Source organism: Rhinolophus sinicus, chromosome 7, assembly GCF_057876585.1.
Source record: "Rhinolophus sinicus isolate RSI-liver-muscle chromosome 7, RSI-T2T, whole genome shotgun sequence".
NCBI lineage: Eukaryota > Metazoa > Chordata > Mammalia > Chiroptera > Rhinolophidae > Rhinolophus > Rhinolophus sinicus.
Window position 1 is genome coordinate 55,922,871 of NC_142507.1, and position 27,867 is coordinate 55,950,737.

General features: G+C 46.0%; 2 protein-coding genes and 1 long non-coding RNA gene across 8 annotated transcripts in view; 1 reads left to right on the forward strand and 2 right to left on the reverse strand.

Moving 5' to 3' along the window:
* FCRL5 (Fc receptor like 5) overlaps nucleotides 1-5,224 on the reverse strand; it is a 42,890-nt gene extending 37,666 nt beyond the window's left edge. The window contains exon 1 of the mRNA XM_074318520.2: nucleotides 4,300-5,224. The gene's annotated coding sequence lies outside the window, so the exon portion shown is untranslated. The remainder of the gene's footprint in view (nucleotides 1-4,299) is intronic.
* LOC141568459 (uncharacterized) lies at nucleotides 8-12,775 on the forward strand. Of its 5 annotated transcripts, none has more exons than XR_012491592.2 (7): nucleotides 10-135; nucleotides 1,526-1,607; nucleotides 7,236-7,322; nucleotides 7,445-7,653; nucleotides 8,164-8,356; nucleotides 9,927-10,789; nucleotides 11,057-12,775. It is a non-coding gene; the product is annotated as an uncharacterized LOC141568459 (long non-coding RNA). The 5 variants fall into 5 exon arrangements; XR_012491590.2 differs by having other exon boundaries at nucleotides 12-135; nucleotides 9,927-10,373; nucleotides 10,640-12,775; XR_012491591.2 differs by having other exon boundaries at nucleotides 8-135; nucleotides 7,445-7,565; nucleotides 9,927-12,775.
* LOC109438731 (Fc receptor-like protein 3) lies at nucleotides 6,891-25,872 on the reverse strand. 2 transcript variants are annotated; one of them, XM_074318525.2, is made up of 15 exons: nucleotides 25,619-25,872; nucleotides 25,249-25,377; nucleotides 23,845-23,865; nucleotides 22,614-22,856; nucleotides 21,964-22,224; nucleotides 21,439-21,723; nucleotides 20,395-20,682; nucleotides 19,803-20,081; nucleotides 15,965-16,243; nucleotides 15,490-15,603; nucleotides 10,318-10,345; nucleotides 9,357-9,472; nucleotides 9,081-9,149; nucleotides 7,631-7,662; nucleotides 6,891-7,545 (listed from the first exon to the last, which is right to left on the reverse strand). In XM_074318525.2, the coding sequence occupies exons 2-15, from the start codon at nucleotides 25,274-25,276 to the stop codon at nucleotides 7,402-7,404; spliced, it is 2,187 nt and encodes a 728-aa protein (XP_074174626.2). In that variant the 5' UTR covers nucleotides 25,277-25,377; nucleotides 25,619-25,872; the 3' UTR covers nucleotides 6,891-7,401. The 2 variants fall into 2 exon arrangements, with proteins under 2 accessions (XP_074174626.2, XP_074174627.2); XM_074318526.2 differs by lacking the exon at nucleotides 15,965-16,243.
* Between the last annotated feature and the right edge of the window lie 1,995 nt (nucleotides 25,873-27,867).

The window sequence follows — 27,867 nt, forward strand, 5'->3', positions numbered from 1 at the left end:
ACCAGTGTTTACTGTAGCATCACTCCTAACCTAATTGGCCCAAACTGAAGGCAACCTAAACGAGCGTGAATGTGGTGCTGTTTGAGGGTGTTCTGATGCAGCGGTGGAGGGTGCAGTCAGTCTGTCCAGAAGGAGGTAAGACCATCTGATTAACTGGAAGAGGAAAACGTGAGGAGTAGATTGGGTTGTTGTATTCTCCCCCTGGGGTGGGTGTAAAAACTAGAACACGTGTGTGTAAATGGATATAAGTATATATATTTTTTTCTTGGAAGTATTCCAGAAACAGTGGTTACCCTTCAAGAACTATGAATGAGAAAGAGACATTTTATGTTGAAAGATCTTTACTGTTTATTTTTTTAATACTATGTAAGCGTATTGCTTTTATAACTTTTTCAAAGTCAAGTTTCCATCTCGTCATCCTGGTCCACAGCGATCCCTAAGACGTTAGCTGCCATAAGGCATGCCAGTTTCTTTCTTTCAAATAAATGTTCCCACCCCTTCTTTTGGGGCTCATACTTTGGTCTTCCTAAGGCGACACATAATTTCATATCTACAAATGCACATTGTCTTACTTATGTCCCATCCGTTCTACGCACTCTGAGAGAAGAAAAGCATACAAGGACAAGCAGAGGTGAACCCCACTGGTCCGTAGGAGGGCCTCGGACTCCACAGAGAATCTTTACGAGCTTTTGGCACTAACACTCGCAGCTACGGATATTCTATTTTCCCCTGGTACATGTGTGAATGCTTTTTTCTTTTCTTTTCTTTTTTTTTTTTCTTTTTGAGTTGTACCTGGGGTAGGTAGAGTTCCTGGCTCGTAAGGTTTGCATAAATTCAGTTTAGAAGGTACTGCTAAATTAGCATGTGCTGAGTCACTCAATTTTTGGAATTATTACCACAGCACAAATGATCTTCTCCTGTCTAAAACATACTACCCGAACAATCCTAAATTTCCCTGCTTTTTCCAGCATTACAGGCAATTATTTTAGGATTCTTCATTAAATGTAAATCTAACTTTTGGCTTGAGATATATAATTGTCATCACATTTAGGAAGGATCCTTCTAACTTTTGAGTGCTCGAGGGCCATTTAGACAGCTTTGGAATTATTCGTCTTTAAATCAAACTATCTCATTTTTTAAAATTAGAAAAATGTAACTGTGAAACTACCTTAGACTGATGTTTTTTAATAATGTTATTCCTTGGCAACTGTTTAAATATTTACTATGATGATTTTTATGTTCAGAATTTCTTTCATATCTCAGCACAACTCTAGTTTTTATTTCCTGATGCTTGTTTCTCTATTGCAAAATAATCAACTCTTGAACTTAATTATCAGTTCCTTTTCTTGTTTCCTAATTTACAAATTTCTGCTTTTCTTACTCATACTTTTGCTTTTCTAAATTATAAAATTGAATATTTATACGTTTCATTTTTTCCTATTTAGTAACATGAATGTTCAAAGCTGTGAATTTTCTTTTGTGCCTTAGCCATTCCGTAAGTTCTAATGCAGTCTTTTCATTATAGCATGTTTTAGGTAGTGTACCATTTCAATTTGGATTTCCTCTTTGACAGACGAATTTTTAAAGAGTCTTCAAATATTTAAATGGTAGGTTTTTTATTTTTCTGTTTGCTATTAATAACATTTTATCATTAATTTTATTTTAATCCAAGAATATGGTGTATATATATTCTACTTTCTGAAATTTATGGAGATTTTTTTTCGGTGACCTACTGTGGTCTTTTGGAATTGTTATTTAGTACTCCATGGGCCTTTAAAAAAAGGTGGATTCTTCACCTTCAGTATGGAAGATAGCTAGTTTATTAAATATGTTAAGCAGATCTTTTCATGTAATACTTATTTGTGGTTGATTTATAAAATATTTATAATACTTACTTTTGGTCGACTTGTAAAATTATGTGATCTGATGTATGGAAATCCATAATCAATCTTTGTTGCAGATTATACTCTTTATTATTATGCAGTACCCTTTTTATATATGTGTGTATATATATATATATATATATATGAAATTAGATTGAATTAGTGTTGCTTCAATTAATGTTATAATTCCAATTCTTGTTTGTTTGTCTGCCTGATATGGTTTTATCATCGTTTTACCTTATCTCTTAGGTCACTTTGTTTTAGAATTATTTCTTGCATATAATATATGTGAAACCCTACTGGGTTTTATTTTTAGATTTCAAATCTGTCTATTTTATAGAATTATTTATCACATTTATATATGTATTCATATGACAAATATGTTGGTCTTAACTCTGTCCTTGAATTTCATATTATCAAACTTTCTTGTAATTGCTTTATTTTCTTTTGATCCCTGATATTTTCTTTTAGGGGTGTATTACATTACTCATGTTTTGAAAGGGCTATAGTTTCTTTCTAGCTCTTTTAGTGGTTAACTTTGTAACTGTAGTATTCTTACAGCTCTCTTTCTTAATTAGACAATATCTACTTATTTCCTGGTAGAAAAAGAAAGAAATCAGCCTACTTTTACCTTTTCCCATAAGTTTTTAACTCATCCACCTCCTGATGTTTATTAGTAATAATGTAATTTATATATTTCTAAAATTTATAACATTATGCCAAGTCTATAACCACAGTTCTCACCATTGCTTAATGTTAGTGCTCTATTTAAATGGATTTGATCAACACTTGTCACCAGTTCTAAGTCACACTTTGTCTTAAGGGCTCCTGAGTGCTAAAGGAACTGAGTTCTCGTGTGTTAGAAAGTCTCTCCCTTTACTCTTAAAAGATACCTAGGTTTGAAATTCTTAGGTCAAGCTTTCTTTTCCTGAAACATTGGTCTATTGTCTTCTAGTTTTGAATTCAGCTTTGGATAAGTTTGAAGACTGCTTTTCCCCCTTTTCCACATGACTTGACTTTTTCCTATTTGCCCAAGCGAATTCTTTCTTTATCTTTGAAGTGAAATAACTTTATCAGACTATTGTCTTGCTTGCAATTCTGCACCAGTGTTCTGGATTCTCGTTTCTAGTCTACCTTTAAGCATTTTTCACGTATGCTTATTCTGTTGGCTTCTTGGAGAATGCTACTTACGGGCGTGCTGGATACCTTTTATCTATCACTCCTATCAGTTCTTTTCCCTGTGATAATTTGAATCCTCTGTTCTTTCCTATTCAAATTCAAAACCAAATCAAGGGAATAAAGAAGCTGGCGGTAAACATAGATCCTTCCACACATTTAGCAAGAGCTCCATGTTCTCCAAAAGTAAGTGGCAAAGCCCTGAAGGTCCAAACCAGTGACCCTTTACTTGGAAGGCAAGACTGGGAGTATGTAGGCTGCAGAGGTATTCTGGCGTCTCACTGAACACTTGAAAAAGCAGGGATGGTAGAGCTGAACAAAGCAACTCAGTTAATTTGCAGGACACCAAATCAACACACAGAAATCTGTTGCATTTCTATACACTAATAACAAACTATCAGAAAGAAAACAATTCCATTTACAATTGCATCAAAAGAATAAAATACATAGGAACAAATTTAACCAAGGAGGTGAGAGATCTGTTTATTGAAAGCTATACAACATTAATGAAACAAATTGAGGAAACATAAATAAATGGAATGCTATTTCAGGCTCATGGATTGGAAGAATCAACACTGTTAAAATGCCCATACTATCTAAAGCAATCTACAGACTCATTGAAATCCCTATCAAAATTCCAACAGCATTTTTCAAAGACATAGAGTAATTAATCCTAAAATTTGTATGGAACCATAAAAGACCTTGAATTGCCAAAGCAATCCTGAAAAAGAACAACCAAGCTGGAGGAATCATGCTCCCTGATTTCAAACTATATTACAAAGCTATAGTAATTAAAACAGTATGGTATTGCCTTCTGGTCAAGATGGCGGATTAGGTAAATGCTGCACTCGCCTCCTCTCACAAACACCTCAGAATTACTACTACACTATAGAACAACCAGCATTGAGAACCCCCTGAAGGCTAGCTGAACTGAAACCCTAAAACTAAGGGCATACATAAAAAGCCACGTCAAAACTGGAAGGAGGGGTGGAGACATGGAACAAGCTGGTCCCACATGTGATGGTTTCAAATTGGGAGGGATATCTTGGCTGCAGAGGTCCCGCTGGAGGAGTGAGGGGTCTCAACCCCACATCAGGCTCCCCAGCCCAGGGTTTCAGTGCCGGGGAGAGAAATCCCCATAACTTCTTGCTGTGAAAACCAGTGGAAATTGTGGCAGAGTGAGACAGAGGGCGGCTGGAGTCCCAGGCGCTTCTCTTAAACGAACTGAACACAGACTTACCTACTGATGGAATCACTTGCTCTGAGCTCCAGCGCTGGGGCAGCAGCTCGAAAGGCACCAGGGACACACAGGGAGGAACTGAATTGCCTGGCGTCAGGGTGAGGGCTGGAAGGGCAGCTTTCTCCTGGACAGAGGAGCCGGCGGAAGTCCCCCATCTCTGTGTCCCTGCTGGGTTCTGGCCGTGGGTTCTCTTGGCCAGCATGGCCTAGTCCCAGAAATGACAGCTGTGGGGATGTGGCAACGTGGGCTCTTTGTTGAGCCCTCCCTCCACGCTGCGTGCAGACGCAGGTGGGCAGGACGTGTGAGTCTCCATCAACTGGCTGACACCACTGGCCCCGCCCAGGTGATTCTCTGAGGCCCCACCCCAGCCAACCTGCAGGCCCACCCAAGCCACTTCCAGTGCCTTTTCCACACAAATGGCCTGTCTTGGCTCATGCTGCAGACTTTCCTAAGACCTCTCAAAGTTCACAAACCCCAAACAAGCAGCATCTGGCTTCAGCACGCCCCATACTTCTTGCTGGGCAGGCTCAAGCCTGGGGCAGCAGCTGGCCTCAGTTTGAAGCTCGCCTCTCCCAGGTGCCTCCAAGCCCAGCACAAGTGGCAATCATTTGCAGACCCTTTGTAACTCATACCAGGTGGCCATGGGCAGGGCACAGGCACTGGCTGACTGTGGCCTGCACCAGAGCCCCTCCCAAGAGGCTCTGGAACCAACACACCCAGGGAGCAGCTTCAGACCACACCTGAGCACCACCCTACCAACTCCACAGATGACACACAAAGGGCACCTTGAATTTTGCTATGTGTTATACTTTCTGTTTTCTAAGCTTCCGACTCTCAAGGGGAAAAGCGTAAAATTTGAAACACACTTACTACCTTTATGATTATTTGCAAGGTTTGCAAAGCATCACTGCGTCATTTAACCAAAGTCATGAACAATGGCTGGTGCAAAATCAATGATGTCCACACATTGTATCAATTGATGTACATCAGTCATCAGTGAACTTACGTTTTTTTAAGGTCTATTGTTTTCAGAACAATAAAAGTTTAGTGTAACACAAGGTCATAGCGGTGAACAATTTTAATTATCCTTTTTGTCGCGCAGGGTGTCCTGCTCGCTGCGCCATGTGTCATGCAGGGCAGCCTGAGGGGTCTCTGCTCCCGCTCCCCACATAAGAACGCAGGACATGGTGAGGCCAACAAGGAACACCCATGCAGCCATAGACAGGGGAGTCATCTCACTATATTCTCGCTGGCGGCATCCGCCTCTCTGCAATCCGCTCTTGCTAGCTCAGCCACCATCTTGCTAGCCCCCATTTTCTGCTAGCGTAGCCACGGCAGTTATATTAGTGGCCAGTGGCTCCCTGGTTACAGCTGACGGCCAACTAGCCACAGCTGATGGCCATCCAATCACAGTTGATGGCCATTTACTAGCTGAGCCAGCACCTTTCAGCGTGAGGCCGACAGCCTGGAAACTGCACTCCTGGTTCTGTCCCCACACCTTTCCTGCCTCAGCAGAACTCATGAATAAAAGTGATTCTGCCATTTTCCCTGAAACTTAAACACAATGGCATACTTAAAACAATTTTTTTTTCTTCAGTGGTGGACCCTCAATGTTTGTCAGTCAGCTGAAGAATTGATTGGGAGTCTTTAAGCAACGGGAGAGGGTGCCCTTCTTTGAGCCTACTGGATGCCGTGCATCTATCCATCCACTGCCAGCTCAGGTCATGAGGGCCCCTGAGTGACATTAAGCTTTACCACCTGAGTCATGTCACTCATTGGCTTTCCTGAATTTCCAAGATTGGTGCTGATGCTTCTGTAGCCTTCAAACAGCGGATGTGGAATAAACAGTAAAATTGAACTATTACAGATATGGGGATGTTTTATCCAGTGAGAGAGGAAACAGCTTAGAGACCACAGCTGTGAGGGTTGGGGGTGTGTGTGTGTGTGTGTGTGTGTGTGTGTGTGTGTGTTGTATATCTACATAGCTATATCTGTCTATCATCTATCTATCTATCTATCTATCTATCTATCTATCTATCTATCTGCCTATTACCTATCACTATCTATCTATTATCTATCTGTCTGTCTGTCTGACTATCATCATCATTAATCATTAATCATCTGTATACCATGTATAAATCTGCATTAGTCTTCATTGGCTGCCACAATAAAATTCCACAGACTAGGTGACTTAAGTATCAGACAATTCTGGAGGCTGGAAGTGTAGGATCAAAGTGCTGGCAGTGTTGGTTTCTGAGAGTCTCTCCCTGGCCGCCAGTGAGCTTTGCAGGTGGCTGTTTTCTTGTTCTAGTCCCATGTGGTCTTTCTTCTGTGTGCACAAAGGGACATGGAGATGCCACTGGTATCTCTTCTTCTTGTAAGGACACCAGTCCAAGCGGATTAGGGCCCACCTTATAATTCATTTAACCTTCATTACCTCCTTAAAGGCCTTGTCTCCAAGTATAGTTACATTGGCGTTTAGAGTTCGAAAATATAAATTTTGAGGGAACATTATTCATTCCATGACATATCTAATCAGACAACGTGGAAGCTTTCTCCCATTAAATAGACTGTGTTATTTAGCAAGAGATATTCTTAGTACTGGTATGTATTTCATGAAGACATAGTATATATGTAGCTAGAATAAATTCTTTTGGTCCTTTGCAGTTTGGTAGCTGGGACGTAGCATATACCATAGACCATCAGTGATACCACTGTCAACCACCCAGAAAAGGAAACAAAAGGCTGAAAGCAAATTTAAGCAGAGATGGTACATGAACATCTCCCCCTACACTTAAATCAAACGGGCCTGATCACACACTTGTGATCCCCCTCCAATCCACGGTCCCACGAGCTGAAGGCTCGCCCACCTCCACGTGGGTCTCTATTCTGAAGACAATGCAGCTTTGCTCAAATGCTGCCCACTCTGTTCCCAGGCACAGAGGAGGTTGGCAGACATTCCCACGGCTTCACATCCCCCACAGCCCAGCTCACTGGAAGGCAGAGATCTGCAGGGAACGAGGGTGAGTACTTGGCGAGAACAGGGAGACTGGCCAAGCTGCTTGCCTCCCAGGGTCTCTGTGGGCCAGTCTGGGTGCAGCGCTAATGCTCCACGCCTGACAATGCACATGACACATTCTCATAGTTCTCTGCAGCATCTTCACGGGCTCTGCCTCCACTGCTGGCCTGCCCTGCACAGCCACCTGGATGTCCCTTCTTCAACTCGGAATAGATGACTGCAGGTTCCTGGAGGAAAAAAAGCACAGGTAGCCAATGACTAAATGCAGAGGGGAAGGAGCAGAGGGGAAAGGAAGCATGAATCGTAACTCACTTTATCCTCTTGATGCATCCTTGGTGAGTTTTCTTTTGGATGGGAGGAGAAAAGAAAAGGATTAGACTGTGGCTGATATGTTCTAGCTTACGACCTACACGCAGTGCATTCTAAGCCAGGCTTTCCTCTGCTGCCTCATCTCTGCACTGTTTCCTCCGCTGAATTCTCTCAAGTCCTCACAAAGTAGCGCAGCACCACACACACATACAACAAAGCCTTTCACCTGCCACCAAATGCCCAGAGCAATTTCCCTGACCATTTCCTTCTTTCTGCCCCAGCAGAGACGCCCCCTACAGCCCGCTCTCCCCAGGGCCTCTGTGTACTGATCGCTAGGATATGGTGGCAAACATGATTCACTTCACTTCGCAGAGGGAAGTTGGAGGCGGCCAGAGAGGGCTTGGCATTCTCACGCTACACAGCAAGTTCCCAGAAAATCCACGATTTGTAGTGGAGCATTAAAAAAAAAAAATTGATGTGTGTACTTCTTTTATCCTTCAAGAGGTTCTTTGAATCTGTTTCATTTATTTATACAGCCAACCAGCATTCGTTGAACAGTGACCTTCTATTAAGCATTGGTAATCTCTAAGGAGGCAGAAATGGCGCCAAGTCCGTTTGATCAAGGACTCTGTCGTTTTTAAGGGGAGAAACAGACATGGACACCAGTGTGACAGGTCCCGTGGGCACCAAGGTAGACGTGCATATCAAACAGTGCAGTTGCCACAACAGGTGAGCAGCTCCTCCCAGGTGAGGACATAGGGAGGGCCGGTGGGAGTCCCTGTAAGTTTGACAGTCGTGTGTGAACTGTATTTTGAAATGTGAGCAGGGATCACCCTGTAAACTAGGTAGGGGTGAGGACATTTCAGGAGAAATAAGCGCCAAACCGTGAAACAGCCCAGTGTGGTCAGGAAAACGCCAAGAGTTCAGAAGAGCCAAAGTATGGACGTGGGCGGAGGCCAGAGGGTGGGTCACAGTGCAGAAGGGGCAAAGGTCAAGCTTTGGAATGGGAGGTCACTGAGGACAGTTCCTCCGGGCAATCACATGATCAATTGTGCGTGTCAGAGGGATCGTGCTGGAAATAGACTTAGAACATTGGAGGAGAGCAAGATTAGACATAGAGACCAGTTCAGGGAATGACAATGGTCTTCATTCACATTAGATTACGAGAGGCTTAGTTTAGCAACTCTGTTCATTCATTCAAAAAAATCCTTGAGGGGCCTTGTTTCCCAGGCCTTGTACCAGATGACAGTGAAAAACTATAGCGTCTGTCCTTGGAGTCTGTGGGTAGTGGCAGCAGTGTAGACAAGTGATTGGGAAGTGACATGATTAGTGGATTGGCAGCACACGACCAGCAGGTCGTTTCCTCCATGCTGGCCTCAGGTCTGAGATGACACTTTGATATACCTGACAACGCACTGCTACCTGACCTCTGCCCATCTGGAAGGTGTCTCACCTGGATTTCCTTTCGAATGCTGGATACTGCTGACCTGGGAATAAATGACGTTGCCGTGTCCAGGGCCCACTGTGAGAGAACAGATCACACCTGGCTGTTGTTAAGAGCCCACACTGCAGACCCTCCCTCCAGCCAGCAGTCCATAACCACCTTCCACCCCTGACATCGTGTCAGGAATGCCCTTTTTCTATTGAATGTGACTGGGTCCTAGCCTGTCGCCCTCTCCCCTCCGCCCTGGCCCCTCCCCAGAGGTCCCTGCCCTTAGGAAGCCCTCACCATTGCTGTACACGGGCTGCAGCTCCATTAGGGCTGGTTCGGAGCAGGTGAGCTCTCGGGTATGTGAGCTGCAGGGCCCGGTCAAGGAGTGCCCCTGACCCGCAGTGGGACCATAACTGCAATGGGGGAGATAGGCAAAGGAGGAAATCACTTATAGTTTCAACAAAGCCAATATCCAGGAAGAGCTCAGCATGGGTCATGTACAAATGTCATGGCTGCTTCCTCTAAGAGTCTAATGGCTCTTTCAGGAAAATGTCAGCAGGGGCGTGGGATGAGGTCCCAGGACGGCATGAGAGAAGGGTGACTGGGGCAAGGGCAGAGGGAGAAAGCCACATGGTTTCAGGTTCCCTTTGATGAGTAAACACTTGTATTTGCCTAATGTCCTAGTATGTTCAAAAATTTAAGTGCTTGAACATTGCTGCATGAGGACTCCATTCCCACAGAACTTGACCTTTGTTTTAAATGGTCTGTTTCAATTTTCTGCCTCATATTACAAAAGTCCACATTTCCTGGAAGATACCATAAAGGAGCTTCAGGAAAATGTGTTTTTCTCAATTTCCTTTCCTCCAGTGTTTACTATTGTGAATCAAACATGGCTGGCATTCAGCGCTCAATCCCTGGATGAGTGAATGAGTGAACGGATGGCCAGTGAGAGAAAGAATGACCTGCAGCCCTGCGAAGGTGGCGCCCCTCAGATGTCGGGGGCAGGCTGTCTACTCGAGCGCTCGTCAGGAAGCAGATAAACCAGCCCGGGTCGCAAATAACACGAGTTCTGGGCGTGAGTGGAGTCACAGCGGTGGTTGAAAGTGGCCTCCTAATCACATTTTTGGGCTTCGTAAGAGTTTGAAAATGTGCCTAGGAAGTCGAGTCTAACGTTCTGTAATGTACACAATTCCTTGTCCGGCTCTAGTGGATAGAAACAAATCATGGACATGCTGGCGACACAGGAAGCAGACCTCACCTAGGTGTCCCAGTGGCAGAAAGTCCTCCTGGAAAACAAACCAAGGAACATTGAAGGTAAGTGAGCTGTGCGATCACGGGCGCTGGGTTAAACATCCTTTCCCAGATCATTCTAAGTCTCAGCTATAGAAAATCTCAGAGGACGTTATCGATACGGAAGGCGGGTCTTGAAAGACATTCACACAGACTGACACTTACTCTGAACTGTTGTTCGATCAGTAACTGTCCACTAAGTACTGTGACTGAGTAGAGGACAGAGACGACTTAACACTTAACTCTAGGCCAGTGCCTTCCCCATCCCCACTTCTCTCTCCTGACTACAGCCCTGAGGGCAGACGTGGAGACCGAGGCCGGACACGGAGCTGAGACCGACCCCGGATCCTCACGAGAGGATAACACAGGAGGATTGCCCCGCGAGGAACTCGGACCTCTCCTTACCTGTGACCCTTACAAGTCCATTTCAACAACACAGGGTGCATATTGTTTTCTCCGTACCCCTTCTTTCCTTCTCTCTCACCTGGCCAACTCCACCTTACCTTTCCTCCTCCAGAACTTTCCCTGAGGCCAACAGAATGTGTTAAGTACCTATCTCCATGCACATAAAATGCCGCGATATGAAAATCACTCCATTTTACCGTAATTATCTATTTCCGTGTTTGCCTCTAACTCTCTCCTTCATGAAATGGTGTGTTGCTTGAGGCTGCAAATAAACCTTGTCTCCATTATTTCTGCATTCCCAGTGCCTAGAATGTTGAACTACGATTCAACAGAAACTTGTTCAACAACTGAACAGATTAGAGCATGTCCTCTGAGGACCAGAAGAATGACAAAGTGAAAACTTTGCCGTGGGTGATTATCTGTAGACCTCATCTGGAAATCTCCTCCATCCACTTTGAAAACAAAGTTGTGTTCTACTGTCACTGAAGTATGAAAATCCCTCGGGCCTGTCCCAGCACGAGCCTTATCCCAGCTTGCCACCCTTGACCTTGGTGGCCCAAGACCTGCCCCACTGGGCCGCTGGTCAGTGCCCACTGGACACACTCGGCCTCACCTCCGACAGCAGATGGCTGACCCGTACCACCTATGATGCCTGCCTATGGGGACAAGGTGTCCTGAGTCGAACCAGGACCTTGGCCTCTCTCTCTCCACTGAGCCACTGCAGTCCACGTCAGTCAACAACCAGTGTCCCCCCTGTGGGCAGGTTAGCTAAGACCCAGGACGCACCTGAGAGCCAGTCTACGCCCTCACCTGTCCACGGGAAACAGACCGAGAGGACGGCCATTTATAACACAAGCTGACAGTCACTGAAGTGACACAGGCCAGAGACTGCACTAAGCAGTTTACATAGATGGTCCCTTGGCGCCTAAAAGGTAAATACTTTTATTACAACTATTAAACGGCTCGAGAAGCGGGGCTTGGAGAGTTTAATTTACTTGCCACAGATCAAGTGTTTGGCAAGTTACATTGCTGGAACTTCAAGCCAGTTTCAAGTATAAGGTCAAAAACACAGGTCACTCCCTCTGGGAACTTGAAGGTCAGGCTCAAGGAGCAGAGTTCTTCACTGTCAGAAAAACCCGGAAGGCCTGCACTTCTCCAAGATGAATGGTCAGTCGTGAACAGGACAACCGCTGAGAGGGGAGTCCAGTTAGCAAGACTTTGAAATGAGAAAGGCAGAGACCCTCTGGTCAGTGCACTGAGTTTGTTATTTAACATGACACTTCCTCTAGATCTGAAGGATGGACCCTCCTGGGCTCCAGCCATCATGGCTCACGTAACACCATGGCTGGCAATCTTTCCTTCCCGAGTGTTATTTGGTGTTGCATTTATTGAGCAATTTTTTTTTTTGTAAACATGATCAGCTTCAACACTGAGATTCTAATATCTGCATTCTAGTATGCTACTGACCATCCCAGATAGACCATGAGATAGAAAAGTAATTCTGAAAGTATGAGGTGTGACCAGGCTTTTACAATTCACTGAAATGTAATAGAGAGAAGATGGACCCAAAGGAGACTGACCCCAGTTAATCCCTAACTTTCACTCTTCATAGAATAGATATATGAGTTTGAAAAGGTTGTCTAACTTCCCCAAATCTCTATTTCTTCCTCTCTAATTTGGCGGTAATCACTTTGGTTGAATTAAACTGAAATGTACTTGTTGACTAATTGGGAGAATTAGACACACTATAAAACTGCATATAATAGACTCTAAGTACATGACAAATGTTCTGAGGAGTACTGTAGGGGCTAGTGACACACACATAATTTTATGTGTCATGTTATTTAAGAAAATACTAAGAAGCTTTGAAATATCACTCATAGGATGTTGATGTCATTTTTCACGCAAAGGAACAGAAGGATGGAGGCTCTTTGAGCTGAAAAGAGGGGTGAGAAGGCAATGCTTCACCAGCATCATTAAGGAAACTATGTAAACTTTTTTGTTAAACTGAGATGCATGTATTTTATTTGTGTGTTTGTGTTTATTTGCTTGATTTTCGTATGAGCCCTGAGGAAGCGAGAACAGAAGCATTTGGCCTGACAGAATAGAGATGCCACATTACACCATGCAGAGAGGCAGATAGAAAGTAAAAGATTAGTGATTCCAAAATATAAGATCTTGAAACCTTACAAGCATTCAAAGCACTGAATAAAAGAGTCCATGCATTCAAAGGAAAACATTCAGAGAGAAAGGAAAGCAGTCATGGATGAACAAAGAGAGGGCGGACAGCAGATTTCTTGTAGAAACATACCCACAGGAAGACAGTAGAGTAACATCTTTAAAACACTGAAAGAAAAGAAATTTCAACCTAGACTTCTATGCCAGCAAAAGCATCTTTTACAAATGAATGCAACATACTTTTACAGACATGCAAAAGCTGAAATAATTTATCACCAGCAGGACCCATAGTACAAAGAAAATGCTACCAGATGGAAATATGGATCCAGAAAAAGGAATGAAGGATGTCGGAAGTGGTAACTACATAAGTAAATATACAAGATTTAAAAATTATATTTAAATCTCTTTCAAAGATAATTGATTACTCACAAAGGGATAACACTGCAGCTGGGAGGGAAGACGTGGCGTGCACTACGGTAATATTCTCATGCTACCCGTGAAGTGACAGGTCACGCGAAGATAGACTGTGGTAAGATAGCTATGTACACTATAACCCCTAAAATAACATACCAACGTTATATAGCTAATAAGCCAACAAAGGACATAGAATGGAATAAAACAACAACAATTGGCTTAAAAGAAGATAGAAAAAAAAAAGGGGAAAAGGAAATTAAAGAACAGATGGAACAAATAGCAAGATAATAAACTTAAACCTAACTTTATCAATAACCACACTAATGTAAAGGGTCTGAAATGTTAGGAAAAGGTGGAAACTGTCATAATGGGAAAAAAGCAAGAATTAACTATATGCTATCTATAAGACATTTGCTTTAAACATCAGGGTGCAAATAGGTTAAAAGTAAAAGGATAGATAAAGAAATACCAAGCTAACACTACTGACATTAACACATTAATGTCAAAGACTATTTCAGAGTAAATGACAATACCAGGGACAAAAACAGTCATTTCATAAGGATAAGGTGGTCATTTCATGAAAAACGTACAACAGTTATGAACATTTAAGCTCTTAATAAGAGAGCTTCAAAATATATAAAGCAAACCTGATAGAATTGCACGAAGAAATGGACAAAACAAACCCTGTAGAATGCTATAAGGCAATTTTAGAAAGTACGGAACACCTACCAAGTTTCATACGTCTGTTTATAGTAATAAAACTTAAAACTGTTTTAAAAATAAAAAACAACAAAAAAAGAAATGGACAAACCCACAATTACAGCTGCTGATTTCAATACCCCTCTCTCAATACTTGATAGATCAAGCAGACAGAAAATCAGGAAGAATATTGACAACTTCGGCAATGTTACGAATCAGGTTCACCAACAGACCCAGAGTATAACAAATGTTAAAAGCATTCCTTCAGACCGAAAGAAAAGATACCCTGTGGAAATATGGCTCTACAAAAGGGAAGTGGTAATAACTAAGGTGTTATCTTCACATCATGCCAGATGGAGGCACAACAAGAAAGTGAAACTACCGACCAATATCGTTCATGAACACAGACGCAAACATTCTTAACAAAATTTTACCACATACAATTCAACACTCATGACCAAGTGAAGTTGACCCCAGAAATGCAAGGCTGGTATAAATTCAAAATTCAAAAACCGTATCAATAAACTAGAAAATAATACCATCTAATCACCTCAATCTATGTAGAAGCATTTGATAAACATTTTTCCTATAAAAACTCTCAGCAAATTACAAATGGGAGGGCCTGTTTCAGCCTACTAGAGAGCGTCTACAAGAAATCCACAGCTAGCATTATCGTACTTAACGGTGAGAGACCAGATACTTTCCCATGAGATCAGGGACCAAACAAGACGTGTGCTGTCACCACTTCTGGTCAACTTTGTAGAGGAGGTTCTAGCCTGGGTTATAAGGCTCAGGGAATCAATGGAATCCACATTGTAAAGGAAGGAGAAAAACTGTCTTTATTCACTGATGCCATGATCATCTATGTAGGAAATTGGAGGAAATCTACAAAACAGATATTGGAACTAAAAAGTGTGTTTAGCAAGATTGCAGGAAATGAGATCAATGCACAAAAATCAATTGTGTTTCTATATAGTAGCAACAAATGATCAAAAATTGAGATTTTTAATTTCACTCTCAGTATCTTTGTTAATTTTATCCACATTTCACATTTGGCTGGTATTCAAATATATCTCAGAGTTTATAGTTTGTAACTATAGCTACTGTCTATTCTTGTTACAAATGGAGGACTTTCTAAAATTCTTTTTGTTTTCAGTAAATTTTAGGGTGGGGGTGGGACAGTAAATACTTAACTTTCTAATTTGTGATTGGAAACAAAACTAGTGCCTGACTTAAATCTCAACTTCAATACACGGAGAAACAACTTCATTGAAAATTTATTCTCTCCTGTTGTCACTCTCGCCTGTGGAGTGGCCGTGAGTGGAACCGAGGGTCTCGTACGTGGAAGGGAAGAACTGACCTTTGTAAGGTGCACCACACAAGTACAAATTATTACAGCCATGGCAGAAGTCACAACATCAAAGGGCAAGACGCAGGCACCCACCTGGGTTCCTTTGGGTTCTGAAGCAATTCACCCAAGTAGCGGTAGCAGCAAGGCCAAGGACACTCAGGAGCCCGATGACCCCCACAGTAATGGTTACTTTGCTCGTGGAAGCCCCTAGGTGGAGAGAGAGACCTGGACTTGAGTCCCAGTGGCAAATACTGTGGATTAGACAGAACCCATGTGTGGGGGTGAGAGACCTTTGGGGCAGGGCTGTGCCAGGTTCTGATTCCTTCATTTGAAGGATCTCCAGGATAATTTGTAATTTTCAAAAATGATGGCACGTGCGGATGAGTGCCAGCATCTAAAATGTCTTCGCTTCCCCTCTCTCCCATGAAATCAGGACCAATCTTCAGGATTCTCAAGCTTGGTGTGCACGTTCAAAAACTCTTTGAAAATGGTAGACTTTGTACAGCCTGTTGGAGAAATATTGCGTTGACCATAACTGTCACCTACAGCCCAGGTGCCACCAACCCACCTGTGACGTTGAGTGTCACCACCTCACTGCGCTGGGCCCTCACTCCATTATCAGCCTCACAGGAGTAGTTTCCAGAATGTTCTGCAGTCAGGGACAGGTTGAAGGACACTCCTCCGCCAGAGGGGGCTGAGCTGCTTCCCAGGGTGACACCGTCGTGATAAAAGCGGTACAGGATCGGGGGAGAGCCTGTCTGGGCCTCACAGTGCAGCTCCACTGTGTCCCCCACCAGGGCCTGGGCTCTGGGCGCCCTGAGGGTGAGGACGGGCCGAGTCGCTGGAACTGAGGAGAAAACGCCGTTCACCGGCAGTTTTAATTAAGTCCGTGTACATGATAACTTACTAAATAAAGGAAGTACCCGGCCCAGCTCTGGAGTAGGGAGCACGGGCCTGGGCCTCAGGGAAACCTGAGTGTAAATCCTGTCTCGGCCCTTTATTAGCAATGTGACCACGGTGCTTAAAAACTGTTAATCTGAGTCTCAGTTTATTACTTTGTAAAATGGAGCTAATAACACTGATATCTCAAGCTACTGTCATACAAATCGTGTATGTCAAGTGCTTGCTACCTGTTGGCTATTATCATTGATAGAAATGACAGCCAACAGCAAGGTTTGTTTCTCAACATGAGTGACTCCTGAGTCTTAGATTTAAACCTAGTCTTCCACGCTTGTCTAACACAGGACCTCGTTTCTATCTCTCATTACCTTGCTTTTTCTATACAGCGTTTGGTACTGATATCTGTCTATCATCTATCTCTCTATCTATCTCTCTATCTCTCTATCTCTCTCTCTATCTATCTATCTCTCTATCTATCTCTCTATCTCTCTATCTCTCTATCTATCTATCTCATTATCTATCTCTCTGTCATCTGTCGTTGTACAACTGATTCCCCCAACAGAATGTAAGTTTGCTGAGCGTGAGGACTCAGCAGGTGGTTCATTGCATTTCCGGCTGCTGGAGCTGTGCCTGGCAGGTAACACTTCGTCAATGAATGGATGACTGAATTGATCCAGATTGGTACAAAATCGTCCAGATACAGGACTCCCAACCATGACTTCCATTGTAATTGGTTGTGATAGAAATAGGGCAGCCAGGAGGAACAGAAAATCCTTATATTTGATTAATAGATGGATTACTAATAAACACTTAACATGGAAGGTGACCTGTAAGACTGCGGGCCCTGCCAGGCTGTGCGGACGTCCTTCAGGTGCCAGCTGCGTGCTTCACTGGCGGGAGAAGGTAGGCGAGGACGGCCAGCGCTGCTGTGCGTCAGAATGGCTCAAGGGGTGAAGTCTGGTGACCATTTATTGAACGGGGATGATTTAACCTGAAAATGCGCCCCCTGCTGGCAGCAAGACAGACAGATCCCACCGGCTGCCTCATCAGGGCGGAAATGCCAAGCTCTGCTTTTGGCCAAATAGAAAGGATGCCTTGGGCCTGGGCCTCCTGTGCATCCTTTGCACCATGCAGCAGCTGAGCCGGAAGCCAAGGGCCTCAGCGGGAAGTCTGTACATGGACTTTGCATACCTGTGTGCGCCTTTTCACCCACGTTGTATCCTCCTATTTGTCCCAATTATTTTTACTGCATAAAAGACACACCATCTAAAGTTTACCACCATAACCATTTTTAAGTGTGCCGTTGAGTGGCATTAAATATGTTCGTAATATGCGACCGTCACCACCATCCATCTCCAGAACTTCTAAGCGTGGAAATGGAAACTGTATACGTGGTACACGGCTCTTCATTCCCCATCTCCCCAGCCCTGGCAACCACCATTCTGGTTCATGTCTCTGTGATTTGAACTACAGTAAGTATCTTATACAAGGCTTATTTCACTTGGCATGATGGCTTCAAGTTTCATCCATGTCCTAGTATGTATCAGAATTTCCTTTCTTTCTAAGTCAGAATGCTATTCCATTATACGTATATACCTCATTTCACTTAATGATTTATCCATTGATGGACTCCTGGGTTGCCTGCACGTTTTAGCTGCTATGAACTATGCTGCTATGTACACGGGTATATAAATATCTCTTTGAGAACCTGCTTTCACTTTTAAGGGGTAGATACCCAGGAGTGGACTTGCTGGGTCATGTGGTATTTCTGTTTTTAATTTTTAATGCCGTTCTCCAAAATGGCTGCACCATTTTATGTTCCCAAGAGAACACAAGGGCTCCAATTTCTCCACATCCTTGCAAACACTGCTTATTTTCTGTTGTTTCTTTTTCCCCCACAGTAGCCATTTTAATGGGTCTCAGGTGATATTTCATCATAGTTTTGATTTTCATTTCCCTAAGAATCAGTGATTTTTGAGCATCTTTTCATATGTTTATTGGCCAATTGTGTATCTTGAGACTAATGCCCTGAAGAGAATTATTGGTTTATACTTTCGGGCACCCATATATAAAGATGTAATCATGTGACACCAATAATCAAAAGGGGTGGGTGATGGTAGCTGCTGCTGTGCTAACAGCTGAAAGTCACTGCACTTTGCTGCCCAAGCAAGTGTCCTGAAAGGTGTGAGCCTTCAGGGACGCCAGAGTCACCAGGTAATTACCAAGACCGACATTGCCAAGGCAGGTGTCATCTCGGTGGGAAGACAGACTGCTGGTGCTTCCTGCTCTGCCATCTGCCCAGAACCCTCCCACCCCCTGCTTCTCTGGGGGTCTGCATGCTGAGTGCAGTAATTCTCAGCTCCTTTCACTGCATCTCTCCCTCGAGGGTTCACCAGACCTCAGGCCCCACATGCCCATTCCCAGAGAATCAGAGAGTTCTAGGCCTGAAACACGTCATGCTTATCAGCAACTCCAGGGGTCTCCAAGTGGGGGTGGGTGTGCAAGACAACCCACTGGGGTGTGAGAAGAGACTATGAAAGTATTTAAGGGTATTTGGTTTTTAACTAGAAAGCAAGAAATTCAGCTTTACTAATATTCATATTGGCATTGCACTGAGGCTGCGTGTCGCCTGCAAAGGACGTCAAATCCTTCCTTCCTAAGAAGGAATTCCTCTGTGACACGGAGGAATTGACAGTGGGGCTTTCAATTGTGTGTTCACTCTCAGTATATGGGGACATGTTGCCTTTTCAGTACCCTTCAGATTGCTTCAATTTAAATAGCAAAATCTTTAAAATGCTTTGTAATGATATGGGGGAATGACCACAAAATCCTTTTGTACCACATAGAATTTTTTTCAATAATTTTGTGGCTAAGTTCTAAAGGGAGGAACTCAATGTAAAGAATGCACATGTGTTTCTATGAAGAGACCATTATTTCATCTTTGATGGTTTTTTAATCAGTGACTATCAATAGTATAATATTTAGTGAGATACTTAAAAAAAAAGATGCTTTACTGATATTATTAATGCTTTCTAAATAAACTTCTGCTATAGAGATAATATTTTTTAAAAGGTTGTTTAAAAATATTTATACTTTTATTATGTGGTTTGATTATCAGAAAATGTCAATATGTCAACTCTAAAAATTCATATCTTGCATATTTATAAATCTATGTCAACAGAGTGTAGCAAGCAGTTTCTACTTCCTGCAAAGCTTGAATTCATCTGTGATGAATTTAAATATGCAACCCTTCCCACTTATTTTATATGAAAAACTACTGACATAAATAAAAGTAGAAATACACTACGGAAGAAACTTCAACAAAAATCTTTGCCTGATTAGTATATGGGATTGAAAAATGGTTACTGAGTGTACAGTCAGAAGGAAGAATCCAGAACTCTCAGCTGGAGGAGAAAAAGTGGGGAGTCTGCTCGGATGTCCCTACGGGGCTGTTGGAAAGAAGACAGTGTGTTCTTGGCTGTAACGTTGAGACATATCCTGCTCACCTGTGACACTGAGAATCACTCTGTAACTGCGCTGGGCCCCCAACCCATTGTCGGCCTCACAGGAGTAGTTTCCAGAATGTTCTGCAGTCAGAGACAGGTTGAAGGACACTCCTCCTCCAGAGGGGGCCGAGCTGTCCCCCAGGGTGACACCGTCGTGGTAAAAGCGGTACAGGATCGGGGGAGAGCCTGTCTGGGCCTCACAGTGCAGCTCCACTGTGTCCCCCACCAGGGCCTGGGCCCCGGGCGCCCTGAGGGTGAGGACGGGCCGAGACGCTGGAACTGAGGGAGACAAAAAGGCCGTCAGAGAAACTCATGCTGTGACAGATTCGTGTCTCCACTGGATGAGTGTAAATGTAGATGTGTCGCTTGAGCCAGGAGGAGCATTCCTGGGGAACTGATTTCATCACCGATCGGGCCTCTGTGCAACAAGAAAGGTGTCTTCAACGTATTTTGCCATCTTTGCTATCCTTTGATTAGCTTTTCAATCCTCATCCCTCTGCTCCTTTGCCACCTTCAGACAGTCCTCATGGCTAACAGAGACTCTAAACCCGGTGCACAAACCAAGGCTGAGCCAATGCTGTCAGGCGCTCACCTGCCACGGTGACTCTGAGCCGCTGGCTGAGGATGGGGCCCTGCATGTTGTCAGCTGCACAGTAGTACTTCCCGGCGTCGTGCGCCTTCACGGACGGTACCTGCAGCTCTGCCGACAGGGAACGCTGGGTCTTTCTTCCCAGGCTTCTCTGTGTGCCCTCTCTGTGCCAGGAGAATGTGACAGTCCCTGTACCCTTGGCCACCGAGCAGACAAGGACCAGGTTTTCTCCTTCAATCAGCTTCCCCTCACGAGGCTGGATCTCTAGATTCACGCCAGACACAGGGACCCCTGGGAGGACATAAAGTGACACAGGAGGGTCCCAGTGGCAGACACTTCAGGGCCAAGGGCAAGGCCGGCGCTGCCGTGAACAAGCCAATAGAAGCGGGTGCAGCAAGCCAGCATCCAAAGAGTGAACTGTGTCATTTCTTACAAAGAGAGCAACGCCCTCCCTCAGCCCACTCCTCAGCGCTTCCCATCCGCAGGGAACGTGGGCCCCGGGCCCTTGGCCTTAAACCTGGTGGTGGCTGTAGTCACAGTACAGGGACGTTTACCTCTAAGGAATCTTCGAGGCACCAACGGACCCCTCAGAACGGTGGGAATGTTCCTGAGAATCCCAGGCCCTCTCCTACCCTTCTCCAGCTTCCCCGCCCCCTCCCCACGTTCTGCTCTGACTCTTACTTCGTGGGATATCCCTCTTTCCTGATGTTTTGGAGTAAGTTTCAGTAAACAATGGAAGCACCGTGGGGGAACCTCTGAAGGCGGCAGGTTTGTGCCCCAAGCCACCCGCTGACGTGACAGCGCATGTCCCTTACGTCTCTGCAGCCCCCACAGGCCTGGGCCCCCAGAAAGTGATCAATAACTACTATTACCTGAGGTGGAGAGAAGACACTGTTCTAGGGAAGCCAGGCCAGTGTCGAACCTCAAGAGAGGCTGCTAGGACAGCTGGACGCCCCTCCCTGTCCTGGCCACCGTCCCAGGACACAGATGCCATCCCGCTCTCCTGTGCCAGCTCTGGCTGTGGAAGAGCACCCCCCAGACACTCACTCCGCACATGTATGTAGGACCTCAGGCTTTTCTTCGCGACACTGAGAGTCACCGTCTGAGCCTGGCACCAGTAAGACCTTGCATCTTCACGCCACATGGCCGGGATCTGGAGCTCCGGGGAGCTACTGCAGCCTGACCCCAGGGCCTGGCGTTCTCTGAAGAAGCAGAACCGGAGCTGGACATCTGACCTCTGCAGAGGGAGCCGGGTCTCACAGGTCAGGGTCACTGGGCTCCCCTCGGCGGGCTGGGAGGGGCTGGCTGTCAGCCGAGGATGGGGAAACAGCTCTAGAGAGAAGAACAAACAGGATCCAGGGGCAGTGAGGCTTGAGCTCCAGGAGAGACTCACATGTGTTCTCAGCACCAGTCACCAGGAACGAGAGACCCGAGCGGGTGGGCTGCTTCCTTCTCCCTCCCATGGCTGGGCCACACGAGGTTTTCCATGCTCCCCAAGGACGGACGAACACCCATCACTCCCCGCGGGGTTTCCCTGCCATGTCCCGCTACCCATACGTGTGCAGCTGTTACCTTGAACTTGGATCCTTAGATAGTCTGAAGTTTCCGTCCACCATCCCCAAAAACGTTCCCGAGAAGCAGTACAGTGGTAAATGCTTTTGTCCCTGGAGGCTGAATACACTATGATGCTATCTGACTTATTAGTACCACCAAGTTTTTTCCCATTTTTGTAGTAACTCTTCTCCTTGGCCTTCTCATCGTCCTTCCCCTGGCATCTCAGAGTTACGTTGTCTCCTTCAAAGACAGGGTGTCGGGCCTGGAGGACCAGCCATTCTGCAGAGGGTGGAGGAACACACACAATCCATCCTCTGCCACCTCCTTCTCCCAGCCCCCACTCCTGCCCATGAGGAAAACGTCCTCCATCAACATCTCCTTGTGGTCCCAGGACAGTGAATTACTTCCCGGAAAATGTCCCTATGAAATTCCCACACTGACTGTTAAAACAGGACTTCACGCTGTGCTCTTCTCCAGACTCGGGTCCAGTTATGCCTGGTGACTCCTCTAGGTGTCTGAGAAGAGGGACAACACAGCCCGAGCCCCCCACCCCCGTCCTCCCTGCTGGGGTTGGCCTTGAACACCCCCCTGCTTGTTTACATGGGGGCTGCCTGTGCGTCCTCAGACATGCTGCCCAGGGGCTTAATTTCACAGACTCCCTTTCTTACTATGTGAAAATTCCACATGCACGGGGTCACTAATGGAAGATCCGCGGGTCTTGCATGTGTAATCTCCAGATGTCTCTATGTGAATCTCTTCAGAGTTTTCTTTCAATGAGTTCTTGTCACGATACCAAGATACGTGCCCCTGGGCTGGAGAACGGGGACCCCTGCATATGAGAGTCACTGTCCGTCCTTTGAAGGTTGTGGACCATGGAGGTTCGAGGAGAAGTGAAGCTTTGGGCTCCAACCCTGCATAGGAAACAGGATAATGAAGGCAGGGGGAGGGGAGGGGAGGGGGCTAGAGAAGAGGCAGGGTCCAGCCTGCAGCTGGGAGCCTCCCCGGGCAGTTCCTGTTAGGATGGGTGTGTGTGTGTGTGTGTGGGGAAATGGGACAGAAAGTCCCTGGGGAGCGCCTGGGACAGAAGCTGTCCTTCCTCATCCTTTGCAGCTGGAGGTGGCCGGGAAGGTGTCAGATCTCTGCTGTAGGCTCGGAAGAGCTCAGCAGGTGTGACGCTGGGAGTGTGGGCTGCCCTGGTCCCGACAAGGAAAAGGTGAGCCTGGGACGCACCTACCTCAGAAGCAGGTTCCAGACTCTGAAAAACCACTTTTTTACTTGGTTGTTAAAATGTAACGAACAAGAGTTTTCCACTTTCATTACTTTGACGCCTTGCTTAATTTGAGATTCTGTGGGGAAGGCAACCTTGTATCCTCACCACCCAAGCTGGGCACAGTCATAAGTGAAGGATACAAAGAATCGGATGAAGGGGCGCCTGCCCTGCCTGGGAAGTCACATTTGTGTCTGGACTTGTAACTGACTGATGGGACCAGAAGTTGAAGCATGACAGTGACATGAGCTCCTTTTGGGGGTGTGTCAAGATTTAGCTGCAGCCTTGTTTTCTGTGGATGGGAGTTATTTCTGTGCCCTTTGATAGTGGCACAGACAGAGGGAGGGGTCTTAGGGAACAGAGGAGGTCGAGTTTGAGGGCCCGTCCACATTAGCAAATGGCCCCCAGTCCTTGGTCCTTACACCGAGGCATCCTGGTGGAGGGGAAAGACCAGAAGTCTGCAGAAATCGCAGGAGGGTGGGCTCGCCTACCGCAGCAGCAGGTATGAACTCAGAGTGGCGACACCGCCCACGTTGCCACGTCCCCACAGCTGTCATTTCTGGGACTAGGCCGTGCTGGCCAAGAGAACCCACGGCCAGAACCCAGCAGGGACACAGAGATGGGGGACTGACCTGATTGTCCTCGTCCAGGGGCTGCAAGGGAGCCAAGGTGTACAGATTAGCACCGAGCAATGGGTTTCCAACCTCTGCAGTTAGATCCCCTCTGAGAACCTTCCCTACAGCCCAGCCCCCGCTGCGTCTGCAATTCTTCCTCTCCACGTCTTTGTTCTCACGCTATAGCTCTCATCACCCCTAAATGACAGAAAGCAGCCTGCGGTGTTTTTCATGGACAGTGGTGGCTCATCTACACACCCCTGGCCCATCCCTCCACTGCTGCCTCCAGCCCCTTTACCCACCCTCCTTCACTCCCTCCCACCCTCCTTCCCTCCCTCCCTCCCTCCTTCACTCCCTCCCTCCCTCCTTCCCTCCCTCCCTCCCTCCTTCCCTCCCTCCCTCCCTCCTTCCCTCCCTCCCTCCCTCCTTCCCTCCCTCCCTCCCTCCTTCCCTCCCTCCCTCCCTCCTTCCCTCCCTCCCTCCCTCCTTCCCTCCCTCCCTCCCTCCTTCCCTCCCTCCCTCCCTCCTTCCCTCCCTCCCTCCCTCCTTCACTCCCTCCCTCCCTCCTTCCCTCCCTCCCTCCCTCCTTCCCTCCCTCCCTCCCTCCTTCCCTCCCTCCCTCCCTCCTTCCCTCCCTCCCTCCCTCCTTCCCTCCCTCCCTCCCTCCTTCCCTCCCTCCCTCCCTCCTTCACTCCCTCCCTCCCTCCTTCCCTCCCTCCCTCCCTCCTTCCCTCCCTCCCTCCCTCCTTCCCTCCCTCCCTCCCTCCTTCCCTCCCTCCCTCCCTCCTTCCCTCCCTCCCTCCCTCCTTCCCTCCCTCCCTCCCTCCTTCCCTCCCTCCCTCCCTCCTTCCCTCCCTCCCTCCCTCCTTCCCTCCCTCCCTCCCTCCTTCACTCCCTCCCTCCCTCCTTCACTCCCTCCCTCCCTCCTTCACTCCCTCCCTTCCTCCTTCCCCATCTGAACTCAGCAGGGCAGGGGTGGGGGGGCCCGGAGCCAGGGGCCTGAGCCTCCCTCCCCATCCCCTTTCTTAGGCATCAGTCCTTTCACTTTTTCAACCTCTCGTTAAAACATTGGCTTAAAGTCTCAGGAAGGGAGTCACGTCTCCCAGTAGGTCTTCCCCCACCTGCCTAATCTTAGAAGTAATAATTTATCTCATGGATTTGGAGCTGTGGCTCGGCAGGTAGAAAACCCCAAGCTACTTATGAGATAAAAGAATGGGAGAGAAACCAAGGCTAGTACACTTGGCTGCCTCTGAGGGCTGCCTTCGGGGCCCTTTGCTTTCCCTGGGAGCCCAGCTCTGCTCATTTCCCTCCCTTGCTATCCGTCTGTAAACCCCAAAGGGAGCCCAGGACAGAGCAAGGCGCCTTGGTTTGCCCTGGCTGCCATCAGGCGGGAGCCCCGTCCCCGGGGAAGCATCTACTCACTCAGGACCAGCAGCAGCCACAGCAGCATGGGGACCTGGCCTGGCCCAGGGCAGGAGATGCTGGTTGTCCCCAAAGCCAGGCTTCTTGCCACCCACTCAGGAGGGCAGCAGGGTCGTGACAAGGAGAGATCTGTAAGAATCAGAGGGGGCAGGACTTAGAGCTGGCCTTGGTCCTTGAGTGCGAGCGAGCGGCTGCCTTCCTCCAGCAGCGTGCGTCTCTTGATTTGGGTTGTGGTCTTCCAACAGCTCAGGTCTCTCAGAAGAAATGTCTCTAAAGGCTGTGCCTGGCTTCTCTGAAAATGCTGAGCTGCTGACTTGCTAGTATTCTAATAACTATTTCTTCACTTTCAAATGGGAAAGCCCTTTATTACCTTCAATTCACACAACCTTTTGTTCCGCGTGAGGCTCCCAGCACAGACACAGGTGGAGAGGGTGGCGTCCTGCCAGGGAATGCTGTCTCTCGCTCACACTCAGTGTCAGGCAGATACACAAGCCTTTGGGACCTTTACCTAAGCTGCATGAAGCTGCTGAGAAGGCAGAAAGAAGAAAGGCACAGATTAGCTAAAGGGGCTGCCCCTGGTCCCACCCAGGCCTGTGCAAATTAGAAGATAAAAGACCAGTGTCACCGGACCAGCCCTGTGGTTCTTCCTATGATTGCAAGAAGCCCTCAGCAAAACCCATCAGGAAACTCAGAGCAAAAAAGGGTGGTTATTCACTGGTACTAGAGAGCACATGACACACTGGGTCACACGGCAAGGTCTCAGGCTCAGGCTTCTGCTTTTATTGGAACCTGGGGTGAGGGCTCACTCATCGTATGTAAATTCAGAACCTAAGAGAGAGAAGTTAGAGCAGAGTGAAGGGGAAAAAGAAGCAGCCCACAGTGTCAGTTATGGAAATCAAGATCTCAAGGGCAGAGGAGCCGGGTCTTCTCCCTGACTGACCTTGAAGTGCCCGTGTTTCTCTTACCCACCGTTATGTCCCCTAGGCCTCTAACCGTTCTTTCTTGAAAGCAGGCATTTAATAAATAGTTTTGGAGGGGCTGTGAGAAACTCTGGACCACTCTTTGTCAACATTCGACTGAGATCTAACTCAGACGCTCTGTTCTGTTGGGGTGTTTTGGTACTTGCATGGCTTAACTTTGTCATTTATTTTTTTCCTTCATCAAAGTTGTTCCTTATTAGAATAGTGTCACTTTCCCAGAACTTTTCTGGATATTACTGCTCATTCAGTTTTCCCTGCAAACAATATAACCAGCTTCTCTCTAGAGAGTTAGCATTTTTATTAGGATCTTCTTAAATTTTTAGATTAATTAAAGACGAATTGATAACTTGATGATGGGGAATTTTCCTATTCAAGAGTATGTCTTTTTATTTTCTTCAGGGAGATTTTGGGTTATAGTGTTTTATATATAGGCCTTCCTCAATTCTTGTTAAGTTTAGTTCTAAGATATATATTTGTCTGTTTACCGAACAAGGAAATTTTTAAAGCACAGTCACAAAACTTAGTACTGTATCTGCCTCTTCCCACGACCCACTCACGCACATGCTGATGTATTTCCTGCCCCTGGAAGTCTAGCCACGTCCTCTCAGGTGACGTTAAGCAAACATACAAAACAACAGCAACAAAAACAAAGGCTTAATTTCCCAAAGACATGAGTAATTAATGGGTTTGGTGTCATGTAATAATAATAATAAGAGTTCTCTGACTATCTAACTTAACGTTCTCACTCTTAAATAATAGTAGTTACAGTGTTCCTGCTTTTAAGGAAATTTTTTTCTAGTATTTTTCTACTATATAACATATTAAAATACTCCTCTTGATGAAGTTTCAGCATTCTTATTAAGACTATTTTTCAGGAACTTTTCATTTTTGCTAATGCCTTGTTAGTACCTGTGGAAGTAACCATATAATATTTCTCTTTTTCATCATTTTAGTCAATGAATTATATCATCTTTGCATTCCTGGTAAAAATCCCATTTTAATCGTGTGTCTTTGGAATATAAACTAGCACTCTATTGGAGATTTTTTGCATCAATATTAATGAGTGAGGTTTGCCAGGCTTCTCATTATTGTGCTAATTTTGGTTTTGTACTCAATGTTACTCTGTCTTTACAAAAGGAAGGTCAACATTTGCCTTATTTTTGTATGTCCTGAGATAGTTGACATAGCAGTCTAATGATCTGTTTTGTAAAGGTTTTGTGGAAGTTCCTGTGAAACCATCTGCACCTGGTGATGTCCTAGGGGCAGCTATTTCTCTAACTTTCTCCACTTCTGCCCTGGTAACAACCTGTGTGAGACGCTGCTACCGTTCACCAACATGCAGGGTTCCTGTGCATCGGGGGCACGGGACGTTTGCGTTTCTCTGCCTCCTGGTAGATGTGGCCAGTGAGATGTTGGCAGAATGTGTCACTCCCTGGCAGAAGCATTTAAGAGGGAAGGGTTGGTCGTCCGTTTGGTAGTCATGGAAACACCGGCCACGTTGATGGTAGCTTAAGACTGAGAAGGCTCCATCTGTCAGCTTAGGCCTCTGAGTGACAATCGTGACAACCGTGATACAACCCCTGGCAGGTCTGCGCTGGGAGTGTGACACAGTGGTAAATGAACCTCTGAGGCTTTAAAT